Below are 18,392 nucleotides of genomic sequence, written 5' to 3' on the forward strand. Positions count from 1 at the left end.
AAACAAAGGCCCTACTGACATAAAAACACTGATAAATATAGCAGCTATTATTTGCAAGCTATTGTAAAATAATACAACATTAGTGTGACATCATGAGACTCTGCAGCCAGATCCTCACCCCCTAATACACATATGAGAACAGTTGTTCTCATGCAGATGGGGAGAGTGACTGGTTCCAGATATGATATCACAGCGTGAAATGTACAACATTGTAAATAGGATTTTCATAGGCACAGATAATAGGGCCCATCTGCTTTCTAAGATAAATTTTGGGAGTTCCTTGCTTAAAGGAAAGAGCTGAAGTATTTTAATGCTACTTGACGTAAGAATTCTAATGCTGATCATAATTGGGTAGTGCATATAAAATGTAGAGAAACCCGCTGCATGATAAACATGGTAACACTTTGCTTCTCTGTGTGTTTGCTGGAGCTGGGCATCCGTGAGCACGTAGCCGCTCTGATGCCTTCTGCGCCATGGACACAAAACCTGATTTTTCATGCGCATAACGGGCATTTGCACTGGGCTGATTGACAGCTGTCCCAAACTATTCAAGGGGATTCTGCAGAGTAACACAGGATATCCCCTTATCTGCTTTGTGCTGGTGGGTAGATGCTGGTATGGGAATTGTTCGACTCGTTGTCAAGCAGAACAACCATCCCTTTTCATTTTTTCCTTTCTCTCTGTAGCAGCTTCCTTTACTAACAGTGTATTGGTTTTGATGGCTGATTATGGGAAATAAGGGGAGAAAAAAGACCATTGAGAGTTTTCCATCAGTGGGTACCAGTGCTAATAGAGGCTGATGACAGCAAGTTAGCTCTCGCTTTGCCTAAGCATAAAGTATCCCCAGGGTTGCTCCCAGTGGGTCGTCTTTGTTTTTGTGCCATTGTCCTGGGTTGTGCCTGCCATGTGGCTAGTGTGCTTGTTAATACTAGTTACATAAGGCACAAAATAAGACATCGCAGCAAAGTATTCAAATAATGCCTAAAGAATATAGAATGTGTGGTGCTGGTATTTCCAAACTTAAGCAAATAAAACCAATGGAAAACCTTCATAAATCCACAAATTCTTCTTCAAGGCAGCAAAACTTCCACATGTAATCAGCTTTATTTTCCTATCGTCTGAGTGTTTCCCAGAATACATAAAAAAATTATATGCCGCAGTAAATTTTTAAGGAAGCAATTCCTGTGAGAGGTTCCTATGATTGCTTAACACAGAAGTGCAAACAGATGGAATCTGTTCGTATAACAAATTGGCCAACGTTATTTCAAATACACAAGCGGAGAAAGTTTTAAAGTTTCAGCCCAAAGCAGAAACCTGTCTGAAGGCAGATACCTAGTTGTATTTCCATAAGAGTCAAATGCTGTCAGTTTTAACTGCAGTCACTTGAATCACAGTTCCCAGGACCTGCGTGGGATGGGAACAGCACTGTTGCGTAGCCTGTAAGTCCTTGGTTGGCTCTCCCTTTCTCTTGGATGGACCTGAGCGCAAGCAGCAAAACTGGTTGGTTTACTTTGGAGGGGTGATATGAATTTGTTGCAGGTGACTTGAGCTTTGAGTTGGCAGATAACAAAGCAGAAATAGATAGACCATGGAGTTTCAAATGTATTTAAGATAGTTTGACTTTAAACATGTTTAAACAGAATTTAATCCTGTAGACTTTAAATGTTTGGTTTTGGAAAATCCTTTTGATTCTTCTTTGGAAATGTTCTTTATCACAGAGTTACTGCTACTGTCTGTTTGCAGGAACAGCCTAAGCAGCCAGAGCCCCATAAGGCTGATACCTGCTGCCATGCAAGCTCAGCAGGTCAGCTTTTCCTCTTTCCTCCCGTCCTCCAAAATAAGCAAAACCAACATTCTGCTTTTCCAAAACAGAGCAAAACAAGTTGTTTCTATTGTCTGTTTGTTGACGAAGTTGGTGGATGCTCAGCAGAAAATGTGTGAAGGGAACAGGAGGGCTTGGATCCTCAGTTCACCCAGTAGCAGCAACAACTAATGATTCAACATCTCTTTGATGACAGACTGCAGTAGATCAGCTTAAGTCTATCATGAAACTGCCTTTTGGCTTGAAATTGCTCGGATGCTAAGTTGTCAAGACTTGAAATGTATAATGGAAATTTGGATGTATCTCTCATGTTTCACAGTAGATAAATTACCCACAGCTCTCTAATTTAACTGATGTTATATAAAATTAATAAGATTCAGGCATAATCTTTCTCCTTCTTCTCTTTTTTTTAAGGGACCCTTGAGAATAAATCCTAAGAAGTACCATGAAGCCTTCATTCCATCTCCAGTAAGTGTAATTTTGTAATGCTTTAAAGTTCATAAGTAAAGGTGCATTAAGGTAGGAGTTATGCTGTGGACGAAAGGTCACTCAGAGGTGAATGAATTGGAATAAATGAACATGATCTGGATTTTCTTTTAAGTCAAATATTCCCAAACAAATCCTGCTTTTTCATACCTCAAAGAACTACTTACTTAGCTTGTCCTGAAATTGGGGATACTGCTGGGTCCCACAGAAGCCAGCTGAAGGCAGATTTGAGGACCACCATATAGCGTAATCAGAAACCCTTGGTTTATGGCTGCAAAGGTTTTATAGATTTTCCACTGATTTAAGTTAATCTTCCCTAAACAAATATGCTCTCCATTTTTGATCTGCTGCATGAGCTAATTTGAAAAGTCATTCCAGAAATAATATGCGTGATTCCTTTTCATGTGCCCGCTTTTGCGCGAACTGTATCTTGGTTGGCTTGGGATGTGCTTCTGTCACATGGGACTGGCTTGTGCCTCTTCTCTCTTCTTTCCTTATTTTGATGGAAAAGAAGGGCTCTTGCAATTTCAGGGACTTCCAGTAGGGAAGGTGACCTCACAGCTGGCACAGCCGAGGCTTTTTATCTGGAACTGACTTGGTCAATATGTTACCGTCAATGAGAGAGAGTTTCATATTGAAACGTTTTGTTGGTGTTGGGGAGAGAAGGCAGAGCCTGCCCTGAGACAGTGAAACACTGACTCTGTTGTTGTCCCTGCTACTGACAGTGCTATTGTTTTGGGGCTTGGATTGAAAGCCTTGAAATTCGTGGCGTTGTCAGTTCACGTTGTTGATTTGGGATAATGTTTTGGAGCCCACTTTGTTAGAGAAGGCTGGCGTTACAGGGGTGGAGGGAGGTCGGGGTTGCGCAAGGTAGGTTAAGATTAACTAGAGGAAGACGTACAGAGCAGCTCTCTGGTACATCAGTAGAGCAGCACTGTGTGTGTAAGTGAAAGGAACTGTGATCCTTCCTTTACAGGTGTCCTTGTAGGTGTGGTAAGTGTAAGTGGTTAAACATATTCTCTGAAATTACAAAATGCAAGGTTAAATGAGAAATCCAGCTACTCACATGAGTTTAATTGGATGTGAACCTTTACCCCTAATCACCCCTAGTGTCCAGCTGTTGCCTTGTGCAGTTGATTGCTCGCTGTTCTGCGTGCAGGAATACATACATGAAGGAAGGTTGGTCGAGGTTGTTCTCTCAGCTGTCTTTCAACTTTTCTGCCCTTTGTGGAGCTGAATACCAGAACCAGCCTTGTCCCTGATAACAAGCAGAATCAACACCTGGATGAAGATGACTCTGGCTGGTGGGGACACAGTCCTCACTTTAAGACAGATGCTTTAGGAAGCTTACCCTTCGTATAACATTATTTGCCGTAACAGAGGGTTTGCAGCCTTCGTGTTCTGCAGGACTTCCATCATTGCCAGATGCTGCAAGAGCTGCAGCTGTGAAGAATCACCCTTTGTCTCCTGCTGTTGACTAGGGCACTGTGCTCCTTTCTCTTCAGCTCTGACTTGGCTATGGCTTCATGGAGTTCAAATGCAACAGCTGTTCACCTTCTAACACCAGAAGTCCCAGGGTGTTTCTTGCTGCAAATGTGCTCTCTCTGCTTGTCTCATTGTTGCATGAAGAGTTGAGGGGAAGGCCCAGGGCCTTTCTCTTGAAAGCTACCAGAGAATGGACCTGAGCATTTAAATCTCTGCCTCGCATCTCGTGTCTTCCCTGCACACAGTAGTGTGGTTTGAAATGACGGCATTGTCAATATGAAGAATAATACTGCTGAGCACGAGTGGTGGAGTGACTGTGGCTGTGTTGTGCTTGTGGAAGACACTTCCAGAGCAGATGAAAGCACTGCAGATCTCCCTCTTGTCACAGGGGGATAGAGAGCACTGCCGGTGATATTCACAGGTGGCCACGGAGCAGTAAAAGCCCCGTGCTCCCTGGAAAAGCAAAGAACTGATGGCAATTTCCTAATTACAGCTTTGTTGCAGGCATTGAAATTAACTGCTGTAAAATAGGTGTGCACACACATATATAAGTGTGTGTATATATATATATAGGGGTATATTTGGTTTGGGATGAGAGTGACTGGCTGCAATTCAAGACAAGACTCTTGCAGAGTATGGTGATGCAGCTTTAACTAGGTGGTGTGACACATCAGACACCTTTACAGGGAGTGGTGGAAAGGGTCTGCCTTGCGTTTTCTTGGTCACAGGAGAAAAGGAAAAAAGGTGTAGAACAAACAAATTATCGTGAATGCCAGCCTGTGTCCTGGAGCGCAGAGCAGCTACAGGTACAGACAAAAAAAAAAGCAGGCATTTTCCTTAAAAAGTGACTTTGAACTTTTCTTTTTATGTATGTGGTGGATTTAGGTAAAGAGTTGGGGCAGAAGGGAGAGGGTGGGGAGAAATGAGGAATAAGACCATGTGTAAAAAATCTGGCTTTTTGAAAAGAACAGTTTCCAATTTGAATTATGTTGGTCCAAGAGGCTTTGCAATTTTTCTGCATCTTGTCATGGGAGGCAGCTCTCACACAGCTGTTGAGCTGCTGCTGCTTTTCTTTCTAAGAGTAATTTGGTCTCTTGGAGGACGGCCTTAGTTTCACATCATGGCAGGGTTCTGCCGTTTTATTGTTTTGGTATCTAAGCAGAGTAAGATATTTATGTGATATTAGGGCTTCATGTTTTCAGGTTATAAAAGAAGTTTTTCTTGGAGACCGAGCACACTGGTAGTTCTGATTTGATTTACTCAAGCGTATGAGACTCAGGAGTGTGTATCTGAGAAGCGACTAAAGTTGTGATTAAGATTTTAGTTCTTGTGAGGCTGGTTTTTTCATTGAAAGACAATGAAGTATTAATCTAAAGAAACTCATCCTCTTTTTTTGTACCTCAAAACTATGCAAAGATAGCTCTCTAGAAAAACTATGTTGACTGCTCATGTTGATGCTAAACACTCACATTGTTTGACACGTTCATGGCACTGTAAACAGACACATGGAATTTTTCATGTACTGAATTATGGGGAAACAGAAATGAAAGCAGGAAGAGCACTGTCAATAATTTGCCAAAAAAAAGGACAAAACTGGCAGCCCTTTAAAAACTAAAACCTTTGTGTTGGCATCTTCAGGAAACTTCATCTTTATTCACCCCATGAAGAAAATCTTCCAAACTAAATCTAGATTAGCCAAATGCCAAACATGTCTGGGGTGTATAATCATAGTGCGTACAATTAGTAGAGGCTCTTATGCAAGGATGTTAACCCAGAGTATTGAGAGAAGGTGTCCTAACATGTCTGTTACAGTAAAAGATCTTCCGGCTTGCAGTTGGCATCTGTAGTCATCATTTTTTGGAATCTCTTCTAACGTAAGTTGTGCCAAATGCAGAATATATGGTGTCAACTATTTAAAAAAAAGAGACTGCATCTCCAGCCACTCTCCAGGCCACCTTCACAGACTGACCTGCTGACCCCGGAGCTGCGTGTCCTTGCTTTCCCATCTCACCAGGAGAGCAGCAGGCAGCTCTGCATGGGGCGCTTTGCAGAGACTGTCTTGTAAACATGTTCTGAACAATAGCTTTGAGTGCTTGAGTTGGGAACTTAATGTGTGAAGAACTGCGACTGCAGAAAACTCTCTACCCATTCCCAAGAGTAACTGTAGAGGAACTGAGCAGAGCTTGCAGACAATACATTTTGAGGGCTTGGCTCTGTCTTGAATAAATAGTGTGGAACTACTGTGCTGGCACATACATGCAAAGGAGCTTATTTGCTGAAAGATACTGCATGTTGAAGGGCATATGGTGGATCCATTTCATTTCTGTGCACAGCTGCAGGATGTTTGTCTCACCAGGGTGTGTGTCTTTTTGATGACAGTGTTTTAAACCTCATAACAACTGTAATTTAATATGTTTTGGTCTGGCATTTATTTTTCTTCCTCTTTGACTAGGATGGGACTCGCGATATCTTTATTGATGGAGTGGTTGCTCGCAACAGAGCCCTGAATGGTGACATCGTGGTAGTGAAACTGCTTCCCAAGGAGCAATGGAAGGTCAGTTCAGTATATTTTTCTGTGATTTGACAGAAAGATCTTATTACTGTTTTCTTCACTAAACTTAGGGCCTGAGACAGAGAATAGAGAATTTCCTACAAATCAGATTAGCTAAATTGCAGTTTATGCTGCTGTAGATTAAAACTTTATCCATTACAACATTTGGAAGAAGTGATACCTAAAGTGTTAAAACCTCACTCTTTGTATGGAATGGCCACCTTTATCACTGTATGGGGAAGTCTGATGACAAGGCTGGTTCAAAGTATGGTTGTCAGAGGTGACTTTTGATATCTGTTATTTAGCTGTCTTCATCCTGTTGGCATTGGATAGCTTTGTGTAGGTGTTTGCAATTGCTCATGTATTTGACAAGTGTTGTTCACAAAGCTTTAGTAATGATTAACTCTCTCTAATTTGTGGGTCCTCAGTCCATGGAAAGCTTATCTTGTCACAGCTCCAGATTTTGTGGTAATACCCTTCTTTACATGAATGAAGAATGTGTGAAATGATTGGAGCAATACAAATGTGGGACAATCCGTTTTTCATTTTCATGTCTGAGAATTTCACTAAGATCACTCTCTCTGGGTTTTTTTTTCTTTCACTGATCAAACTCAAAGTCCTTTCAAACATCTGGATAATTTTGTTTGCAGGTTTATCTTTTAACACTGCTATGCAAGGAAAGTTCTTCCTCCTTTTCTCTAGTTGCTGAGAGATGCAAGCTACAGTTAGCAATTTTAACATGGGTTTTCACACGTAAGCATGACAGAACTGCCACAAATTGTTTTCCAAACATGGTTTTTGAAGTCTTCTTGAGAATTTAAAGACTATTGTATATCTTTTGGACAAAAGTTATAGTGAGGGTGATTCCAGCACGGTGGGGACTGGTCTGAACTACTTTGGCCTGGTGCTTTTTACTCATTCTAGCTACCTTCTCTGCCTGTCTTTGAAGTTATGTGTTTTTAGGCTTGCAAATACAAGGTCTTCAGTCTGGTCATCTGCTGAACCTTCTACCTTCTCTGTTTAAATCTAATAGCAATGGAAATGATGGTTTGAAACATATTAGAACTTGTCTCTTCCTTTTAAGAATGCATAAAATGAGTGAACGACCTAAGTATTTATTGACACATGTAAATGCAAAATTACCTTATGCAAAAGGCAGTCATAAATGGGATCTAAGATATGACAGGTATATCCATATACAAATATAGGAAAGAGGTCTGCTGCTAGCTATGTAACCTCTGAAAACCAATTTTGAGGATCAAAGCAAATCTTCTGATAGCTATTCAAGAGTCCAAATCAGAGTTCACTAAAGCTGTGATGATTACTATATGTTTGGATCACCAAATCCATATACATAAATTATCTTTTGTATTAGACCATTTCATGTAGTTGGAAAAATGGAATAGTTTGGGTGCTTAGATCCTTTGCCAGGACCTGCCAGCACAAGGGCTTCTTTGTAGGCTTGATAGAGGTTGCCTGAGCTGGAAGCTTTGTCTGCAGTTTTCCATTTATATCTGGCTCTAAACAAAAATAACGCCTCTCTCTCTCTCTTATATCCTCATACCTTCATATGTTCAACAGTAATCTTCTTTTATGAATACAAGAGGAAGGGTTCAGAATATTCTCCCTCTCCTGAGCAAATGCTGGAATAAATAGAACTGGTGGAGAAGTGGTGTCTGACTGCAAGGAGGCAATTCAGAAGATTTCAGTGTTTTGTAGTACGGTTATGATTCTTCTGTGGTGAATTTAGCCTTGCCAAATGAAGTAGCTGGAACATGCCAGTCATGTTTTTCAGCCACACAGGTGCTGCCCTGTGTAGTCGCATTTTTTGTTTCTTGCCATCAGCAACTTAATCAGCGATGACATCCCTTTTCCCCTGCTCCCTGAATTTCTTGCTACGCGCTCATGTTTGTATTAGTTCTTTGGGAAAGGTGCCACTAAGTTGCACTGCAAGATACTGCATTCTGCCAAGTAATTCATACTGATTAATGATAAACTGTCGCAACCTATTTTAGGTTTTTCCATTTGTTTAGTCTCATGCCGCTGCAAAGCTGCCACATAGGTGTCTTGAGGGTTTTCTCCTTCCCATTGGGCCTTTGGAACAAGCTGAACAGCTTCAATTATTTCCTTGAAAAATGTAAATCAGATGTAAGGTATAACTGATGCTCTCAGGGGAGACTTTACAGGCTCTGTACATATTGGTTTGTTAGGATTGAGATGTGCATGCTGATCATTTTTGTGGTTCACTATTCCCAACCCATTAGTCTGTGCTCCACTGAGAACTGAGCTGTTTTTTTTGCTGGTAAACCAGTGTCTTGCACAAGATAAGGTTGCTGTTACAGCAGGGTGGTGGGTCTGTGCCTTCTGAGTTTCAGACACCCTGGACGGCCTCTGGATGCTCTGGGGGAAGATCTTCCCATTGCTAGTGCAGGTGATTCTTGCCATGGACCTCTTCGTGCAAAGTCACAGTGTAATGCTGCGTCCCAGTAATGGCAGGACTTGACTTAGCTGGAACCTCGGTTCAATTTAGGTGTGTAAATGGGAGGAAGGGTGAAAACCTGTGACTGGTAAAACTGTGGATTTTGGATAGGGAAATCTGTGTGTTTGCTTGAAGACTTGAGAAAGTTAGGAGCTGCCCTGTACCCAGTGAGTCAGTTTTTGCAGGTCAGGTGCCTGTGAGAGAAAAACACTGGCTGGAGAGCAGTTTCTCCAGGGATATACTGTGTTCTGCTGAGCCTGTAATGGTGATACCTTACACACAGGTATAAATGCCACAGTGAAATGTAAGGGGATGGTGAAATACTCTAGATGTGTGGTTATACTTTATGTAATACCTTCTTGAGAGGGACAGCGATATTTTCTTCCTCCAGCTCTCCACTTCCTGGCTCAGTGGTGGGAAATCTATCAGGCTTGAATTTCTCAACATCATGTCCTTCCCAGCGTGTGCATCAAGTGCTTGGATGAGCTACCGTGGTCCTCCCTGTGCTTATTTTGTCTGGTCTTAAAGCTCTGTTTGTTCATACATCCCCTGGGAGAGCTGCTTGCTGTTCAACGATGATCAGTTTGTCCATATTTCTGTGCTTACTATTAGCTGTGATCAAGAGCCAACAATTTCAGTGTGGCACCACCAGCTTGAGGGAGAGACATTTTGTCCCCAGAATTCATTATCTTGTGCTCCTGAAGAAGGTGGCCATTGGCTTCCTGCCAGGGTCGAGCAGCGTGCGTTGCGGTGACCGCATTTGGAGGCTGTATTTCAGAATACAGCCTGTATTCTGTCCTCTTGTGTTACATCTTGGGAATATTGAGGTGCTATGGTAACTTTCAAATATTTAGCTTTTGCAAAGTAAGGTATTTGACTTAGACTGTTTTTCCAGGTACTTAACCTACTCTTAGCAAATGAAGTCAGAGTATCATTGCAGTTAGCTAGACTGTCCCCTTCTTACTTCAAGCTGTAGGGCTTCCCTGAATCTGTGCCTTTATCTTCTGGAAGAACGTCATGATAAAAGATAGCCAGTGACAGAGAATATACCTCAGTCCTTGTCAATTATTCTGATAAAGAAGAAAAATGGTGCTTTATTTCTTGACTGATTTTCACTACTTTAACTTCCACCCGTGGGTTCTTATTATATTTTATGGAGTTGTGCTTACATCAATTTCAGGAGCTTCAATTATACAGTGCCATAATTACTGGAAGGCAAAAAAATGTTGATATGATGACTACAGCAATATTTCTCAGTCTCATCAAGGAGAGAAGCAGTGTGTCAGTATAAAGGATAAACCAAACTCATCTTTCCTCACAGCCTCTTTTTGCTTTTTGACTGTCTGCTTAATTGCCAGACAGTATTTGTTTAATTTCAGATATCTGTTTTGGTTTTTCTTGCAAGATGTAATTTCTTTGGTGGAAGGAAATAGCATAATAAGTCATTTGATATCACTTGGGGCTTGGATTCCTGGCCCAATCTCTGGTGCTTTTAGAGTAGTAGTTTATAACATGGAATGTTTTTCATGACAACCGTCTCACGCATTGCATGCTATGGCTGAAATTTTAGAGTCTTAGTCTGAAAATAGTACCCAGATGAGGACTTCTTGCTGCTCAAAACTGCCTGAAAGGAATTTTGGGGTCCATCCCCCTATTGCTTGCTACAATATGCAGGAGAGATCTCCAGTTCTGCATCTGCTTGCAGCAGTGGTATATTAAAACAATAACAACATATACTATTGTATATTGTACATAAAATAATGACAGATTAACCTGCCAGTTTCTCAGAAATCAGGGCCTGCAAGTGGTATCTGTTGTTGTTGTTGTTGTTGTTGTTTCATGAATCATTTCCTCCTCAGCTTAAAGTGCTCCTTTGCACTACTTCCAGCTGGTTTTTTTTATCTTGTCAGAAGGTCGCCAAGGATGTAGAACTGTTCATTTACATACAGTGTGTGTTGCTGGGTAATAGGATAATGGGTCCAGCATTTTAGTCATGAACTGTCGGAAAGTGATAGAAATAGTAATTCTTCATAGCTCATGAAAGCACATGTTCTGTTCAACGCTGAGGTGTCAGATACAATACAGTGCAGCAGGAGATCTTAGAGCTCCCTCTTCTAGAGCCATACATCAGAGATAAATATTTAAACACTTTCTGTACAGAAGACATAAACTACAATTCACTTTTCCCAGCTGGGACTGTTGTTGGCATAATTACAAACAAACGCAGAGATGGAACAATTTGATTCAAGCAGACATCACAGATATCACCATGTATAGTTTGAACAGAGCTACGTATCCTGGCAAGTTGCTGCCTCCAACTGTTGGTGAAAACCTATGAACCGTTAGTTGTCCAGAGGGGATGCTAGCTTTGGATTTGCCCTGGAGAATGATTCATTTCAACCAAATTATTCTGAGAGTCAGTTTCTTCTCAACATTTCCCAGCTAACGTAAGGATAACCGTAACTCAGGAGGAGATGGGGTTCTTAGAGGGTTATCACAGCAATACTATTTGAGTCTAACAATCAAGAATGTTGTTTGGAAACATTACATTCCTAATAATTAAAAAAAAACCAGTTCTGGAGAAGTCATTATTGAAATAGTAAGTGTTCTGGCACACTAAAAATGTTCAAGAGTAATTAATGATATCCAGGAGTAAAGTGGGAAGCCTAAGAAGCCAGCTAGGAAGATGTCCAGAAAAGCAGAGCTCTAGCAAGTCTGAAAGGTTGATGGATGCTGTAGGGAAGAAGGGTAGTTGGTTTTTTTAATTTGTTTTGCTGTAGTCTTTACAGTGAGGGCTGTAAGTTGATGGTCGCACACATGTGCATGCCCCTCCCCATCTTGGCAAATCCCCAAACCACAAATTGGTGGAATCTGGAGAAGCTTCATTACATGCTTACTTTCTGATTGTGCCATTCTCTGGATGGCCACATGTTGTTCCACGCTGCTGGGCCTGATGGACCTTTGCTGTGAGCTGGCATGGCTCTTTCCAGGCTTTGCTTAGCTCCAAACTAGCTGGGTATGGAATAGCAATACAGTAATTGATAGCAAAAAACCGGAGAAAATAGGAAGTGTTTCTCACCGAGACATATGTGGCATTAAATTTGCTTTTCTTGCAGATGTTGTTTTCACATTTTGTTAATCAAATATCACTTGAAGTGAATCAACTGACTTCGTAACACAGTGAGTTTTAATAGCAAGACCTGGCATGCTTTTTATGGTGTATAATGATAAAATTACTATAATGATCTGGGTTGTGTGAGATTGCCGTGACCCAGTGCTGCATTCAGCCCTTGCCTCGCCCTGGATGTGTAAAACAAGGAGGCAGAAATACTAGCTTTTTGGATGTTGCAAGCAACCTTACCTTCCTGAGAAGGACCTTTCCTGTCAATACCTGCCTCTGTCTCTCTGATGGTAAAGCCAAAACCAGGATCCCAAATAATAAAATCACAAGACAGGTACATAGTTTTTGAACAATCTAATGTCCTTTTTATTCTTCCTCCTTCTGTGCTGGGTAAGAGTGATATTAAAAGGAAAATTGTTTAGTTAGGTAGGAAGGCAAACTTCTTTTTATTGACTGCCTGCATCCTGTCCTACCAGTGCAGAATTACATTGCAGATGTGGTTTGGGTACACAGATGCAGAATAAGATAAAAATGTTACCCTTAGGTGAACAGTCAAGCATTAAATAATCATTCATCTCACACGTGGTCAGTTGTTATATCCCCAGTGGCATAATGGCAGGCAGATAAGCCCCTTGTGATGGGGGTGACTTCAGGCTGTGTGAGATACCACTAAATTTCAGTGCGTGTTGCTAGAAGAGCTTCATCTTGAATGGAAGGAAGTGATCGTGGGGGCATCTGATCTTACTTTACAATAGGAGTCAAGCCAACATTTAATACCTGATCTCTGTTCCTGCTCACTTTTTTTTTCTTGGTCACATGAATATAATCTAGTACAGCAAATTGTTTCCTTTAACAACTAACTTTTCTTCAAGTGATTGTTTTAAACGCTATTCTTCCAAGTCTTCTGTAAATATGCACACATCACAGTAGATTATTCTTAATCCAATCTCTTATATAACCACTATCATTTTGGACTTGTCTTAGTTCTTGGTTCCTGTGGAATTAGTATTTCTTAGAACTGTTTGGGTTTTGCCAGTTTGGAGACTTATTTGATGATATCACATGAGTATTTGGAGCCCGCACCTTATAAGAGAGAGTCAGGATACCTGTTGTTGTGATGGGATTGGTTTTTGGAATGTCACACACATTAAACTCACTTAACTTTTTATAAATGCTTTCTTGAAAGACTGTCCAGATTTTCAGTAGTCTGGGTTTCTTTCAGATCCACATAATTAGGAATAAGTTTAAATAAAGTGTACTGATGATAAAAGTTCCATCTGGCCTAAAATTTGTACAGTGAATGTTATACTCTGTTTTCTCAAGGAGATTGTACCCCTTATTTAGCTTGATAGCTGGAGAAACGAAGAGCTACTATGACAATAAAAAGCTGTTAATTTTTAAAGTCCTTAGGTGAGATGGTTTTGGATCGTATCCTAAGTTCTGAAGGAAAGGAAAAGTGCTACATATCTATTTGCATGTTTGTTCTTGTTATCAGCTGGCAGAGAGACGACAGTTGGCTGCAGTATTTACATGTGGTCAAAGCTACTAACGTTGGCTCATTAACTCTTTTCCCTTATTTCCTTAACTCATGTTTATTTTTCTTAAAGCTATAAATCAGAGGGACAAGGAATCTAAAATAGAGGTGATTTATGTAAATGAAGAATTGCAGCAGCTGGAGGAGTGACAGGGATTTTTCTACAACAGGTTCTTTGGGGCAAGATGTGGGACCTCTTTTATAACCACATGGTTCTTGGAGTTAAGGAAGATATTTGTCATCAGGGATGGGATGCCTTAAATTTGTTGTTGGCACAAGGTAATTTGTAACTATCTAAGATAAAGGTGTCTGAAGTCTAATAGTTAGGTTTTGAATCAGCATGCCGCTAGCTTCAAAGGGCTGGGATGGTTGTTCCTTCTCCCAAACACTGTTCCTGTGTCTTCCTCCAGATGAGGCAGTATAGGCAGGTTGAGGAGATCTCCTGACCTCCCACTCCCTCCTGTCCTAGCTTTGTGACATTATTTGCTATGAGGGGATTCCCTTCTCCTCAAATTTCTGAAGCTAATATCCTAACTGCTAGGCACTTCACATCACAAGTTGGTGTACTATCACGCAGCAGAAGGTGGCCAGTGATTATGCATCAATAGCAGTTTTCTTAACACTGCTAACATGGGAAGTCTTACTTGCTTGCTACTTGGTATTATCCTTCACCCAATTAACATACAAATCATCGCCCTGGAATCTGTAACTGTGGCAGCATCTCTTTCTGCAATATCTTGAAGAATTGCAAGTGATGCTTTCAATCAACTTTCTTATTTAAGAGGTGCCACTCAAAGCACTGAAAGATAAATTAAAATTCCTGATTATCTTTTCCAACAAATTCCTCACTGCTTCAGTAGTTGTGTACTTGACATCATTTCTCAGCATGTGCTCACTGATAAGACAACTAATGTGGGTTTTTGAAGGTCCCAGATTCTATCTGCACTTTCCAGTTTTTGTCCCAACCTTAACTACCTGGAGGCTTTTAAAAACGTGTTGGTAATGACTATAGGAAAATACTGCAGGACAGACTGCTGATCTACCAGCTCTGCTGAAAAAGGCAGTCACTTTTATATGTTTCCTTGATTTCTCACTGTTTCTATTGGTTTATTTTTGTTTTCTGTGTTCTGTCACATTAGGCAATAACTGTTTCATGAAAGTAGGTCTGTCTATGTCTCTTATGAGTTTTTTTAGGTTTCCAGTATGCTGGAAGATTCATCCATCTTCAGCTGTATCATCTCCTGGGGCTCAAGCATTTCTTTGTTTTTAGCTTTGTTTAAATTATTTTAAAATAGAGAGCAGTGCCAAAACACGTACTTTTAATTGAGCAGCATTGGAAGTGTGAAAACAAAGACTTGGCGTAATCTAATTAGCACTTGTGTATTTTGGTTGCAAAAAGTGACTGGCGAAGAATTCCCCAGACGTCGTTCTCTGTTCTGTCTGAAAAAAATCTTGCATAAAGGTGTATATCCTGCTTAGTTCTTGTTGGTGCTTGGAAGTCCTGACTGTAATGCTTTTGCTAATTAGCTAGCTGCCAGGACATCCTTCTGTTCTTGTTCTCCTTGCTTTTTGCTTGTTTGTTGGAATGAGCGTTGGCCACTTTTGTTTGTAAGCTCTGTAGAAATTGGCATCTCTTTTCCTGTGGTCTCTTTAAATCCTGTGTGGCATCATGTTTGCCAGGTTGCTGCTGTCTGGGGAGAGTCCCAAGGAGCTCTGTGAAGTGGGAGGGTTATCTCAGCAACTTCTCTTTCTTCCTGACCTAATGACTGTTCAGGGGAGTGGGGTGGGGAGTTCTGGTAAAAGCCTTTAGTACAGTAGCTGCGTAACTCACCTCTATGCCCTCCTTGATTTTTTTTCCTGTAAAGTGAATTTCCTTCAGGGTTTTATCATCCCTTTTGATGTCAGATTGCCTGACTTTTTTTTATTTTCTGTGCAGACCAGGTCTGCAGCTGTAGCCCCTTGTAGTAACTACAACTGCTGTGATGGTCTGGCTTAGGTTTGGACTTGTAGCTCTTCTCCCTTCAGCGCGAGGATGAGAGCTTGGCCAGTGACAAGCAGCCTCTCTAAAGGGTCCCATCCACAACAAATCTGGGCAGAGCCCAGCTGTGTCTGACGATGCTGCGGGACCCATGCCCTGCACAGCCCGATTGCCTTGGGCACAGCTCACTGCCCATTTCAGCACAGTCTCTTTCTAACCAAGTACTGTCCCCTGGCCTTTAAGCTCATGCTCTTGGCAAAGCAGCCTGGCAACTTTGGAGCTTTGCGAAGGCCTTTCCATTCAGCCATTGTCTCACGGTTGTCCCTTAAATGTATAATTGGCATGCTGGTGTTAGACAGGCAGCATATGGCCTCCCTGCTAATTTCTTTCAGTATCTCCATATTGGAGTAGTACCCAGAGGGCACGTACCAGGGACCCTTTCTGGTGACTGTGACCGGCTGTGTCACCCAGCCTCTCGTACTGAAGAGCTGCGCAGCATCACCACCGCTGCCGCCCCTGGGTGAGAATAAATGGCTCGTCTGGCTCTAGTTTCTTTATCTAGCTGAGCAAGGGGTCTAATGCCATGGGTGAGTGCTGTGTTGGCAAGCCATCTGGTGCTTGAGCTCACCTCTTCAGGTCGGTGTTGTACCATGTAGACATACCCAAGGTTAATGGATGGCTGTTAGTTTAATCTGATTTAGTTTGGTAGCTATGCTTCATGCATAGTCAGAGCAGTGTTTTGACAGCATGGCATTACTTTATCTGCTCTTCCTGTTTTTTCCCCCATATTCCTGAAGCTTTCTCTAAAACTGTTTATTCTTTTTTCTCTGCACAGTTGTTGAACTGTGAATGTAATATGTTTATCAGCTCAGATTCGCGTCTTGGAAACTTAATTTACCTTTTTATGTAACGCTTTATCACTAATGCATGGTAACGTTTCCTGGCAGGATATGCATTGTTAAAATTCGTTCGTAGGGAAAAAAAAAAAGCATAGAAGTGGATGGCTCCCCTCTTGTAAGGTTCAAAAGTTTGTAAAGCAAAAAAGGAAAATGTTCTTCATAGTACCTGACATCATTTTAGTCCCACCATCCTACTTTCCCATGGGGTGACTCCTATCAGTGGCCAAGATATAACGGAGCCCAAAGACTAGGTGTGGTGGCAGCCGTCACTGTCAAGTAAAGGAAAGGCTGGGAGGGGAAGGCTGGCCTTGTCAGGGCAGTGTCTCCGTCTATACAGTAATTTCCTATGAGCTGACTGAGACCTTGGGCAGACTTTTTGCTAACAAAACCACCACCACATGTCAAAATTGATTCTTTTTTTCTCCGTTGTCTTTTTGTCACTGAAGGAGTCGGCATTATCCAGTGGTCAGTTATTCAGCTGTCTGCCCTCCTGAGCCAGCAAAGCCACTTAAGCAAGTTAACAACACTGGTTTCTTGGGGATGAGTGGCACATCAGTGCAGCAGCCAACTTCAGTGACATGGGAATGGTCCTGGGGCCTGAGGCTTGTCTTTGAGCAATTAGTTGCTATGATCATAAATAAACTGTTAGACTGTGCTTCAGAGCTCCAGTTCCCAAGCACTGGTTTCTGTTAAGTGCTTTGTGAATGAAAGAAAAACAAACAAACAAAAAAAAAATCTGCAGTTAAACTAATCTCCTCTGACAATGTATAATGCATTCTGCAGACCAGTGATTGAGGGAAGGGCGTTGTACAAAATGACAGACAACAAAATATACGTAACTCTTTGTGCAGGGCTTTTGCGGTATTAGGAAATAGAGCTCCCAACACTTGCCTATCACCCTCTCTGACTAAACACTGTGGTTTCACCAGCTAAGGATCAATTTCATTAGAAAGCGCTAAGTATTTGTCAAATACTCTTCCTTCGGATATTTCACATCCAGATCCTTTTGTCTTCATCGACTTGCCTCAACACCTCTGCTGCTCAGCAGGCTGGGCGTGCTCCCTCCTACCCCCTGCACCTTGCCTCAGCCTTAATTTCATATGTAAAAGTAGCTGGTTGCATAGGTTCATCCATGTCACTTGGGTGAGGTGAGGGACCAGGATGAGAGCAAATACTTGCCTCTAATGAGCAGCTCTATGCCCTTGTGTCCATTAAAGAAAATCTCTTCCCCTCTGCAGATGTGAGGAGGTGTATAGCACGGTTCCTGGCTAGCAAGAAACCCAAGGAAATGCTCTTTGTTTAAACTGCATTGATCATTTTTACTGTAAAGTGTTTTTCCAGCTGAGTCCATGGCTGGATGTACGGTACATTATAGGATTATGATATTAAAAAGTGATGAAAAACATGAACATCGAATTTTAAATTTGCCACAGGTGCTGCTTTATTAGTTGCTGCCACCTTTTAAAATTTTTCAAGTCTATTTTCCAGGCTTAGTCAGAACGGCATCAGAATAAGTATCTTCCTGCCTGCATCGCATCCCCTCAGCTCTGAAATGAAAAATAATGTGGGCTTAGCAAAACCTCTGCTCTTTCCCAAGATATACAGGGGAAGCTTGCTTTATTTCTTTACCAGGTATACATAACCTTTTCTTCACAATAAAAATAAAAAAGCCCCTCCACCGCATTAATTGTCTTTGATACATGGTTGTGAAAAAATTTTACCCAAAACCTGTGAGATTTTTCCAGCACCATCTTCCTGATATTCTCACAATGTGGAAGTAAATACAGAATAAATGAGTGAGTTTAGAACAGAAAAGCCCAGTTCACGTGTCTCTGATAAATGACAGTGAATACAGAGAGACAAGGATGATTTTTTAAAATTTTCACTGAAGAAGGTTTAAATTGTGCCTTAATACATTACACATTATTTATACTTGTGTAAACACTGTAGTTAAAGTTGAGGTTAGTCAACCTTTCTGTGTTACAAGCTTAGAGAATTGAGTGCAAGTCTACAGTAAAACTTGTTCTGGGCAGAAAA

At 41.3% G+C, this 18,392-nt stretch overlaps 1 protein-coding gene across 4 annotated transcripts in view; it reads left to right on the plus strand.

Annotated features, from left to right (window-relative positions):
* DIS3L2 (DIS3 like 3'-5' exoribonuclease 2) overlaps positions 1-18,392 on the plus strand; it is a 198,186-nt gene that overhangs the window by 23,720 nt on the left and 156,074 nt on the right. For all 4 annotated transcript variants that reach the window (XM_076341193.1, XM_076341190.1, XM_076341191.1 and 1 more), the window contains 2 exons: positions 2,237-2,290; positions 6,246-6,347. In XM_076341193.1, coding sequence (XP_076197308.1) covers positions 2,237-2,290; positions 6,246-6,347 — 156 coding nt within the window. The remainder of the gene's footprint in view (positions 1-2,236; positions 2,291-6,245; positions 6,348-18,392) is intronic.

The sequence above is a fragment of the Aptenodytes patagonicus genome, chromosome 6 (assembly GCF_965638725.1).
Source record: "Aptenodytes patagonicus chromosome 6, bAptPat1.pri.cur, whole genome shotgun sequence".
Taxonomy (NCBI): domain Eukaryota; kingdom Metazoa; phylum Chordata; class Aves; order Sphenisciformes; family Spheniscidae; genus Aptenodytes; species Aptenodytes patagonicus.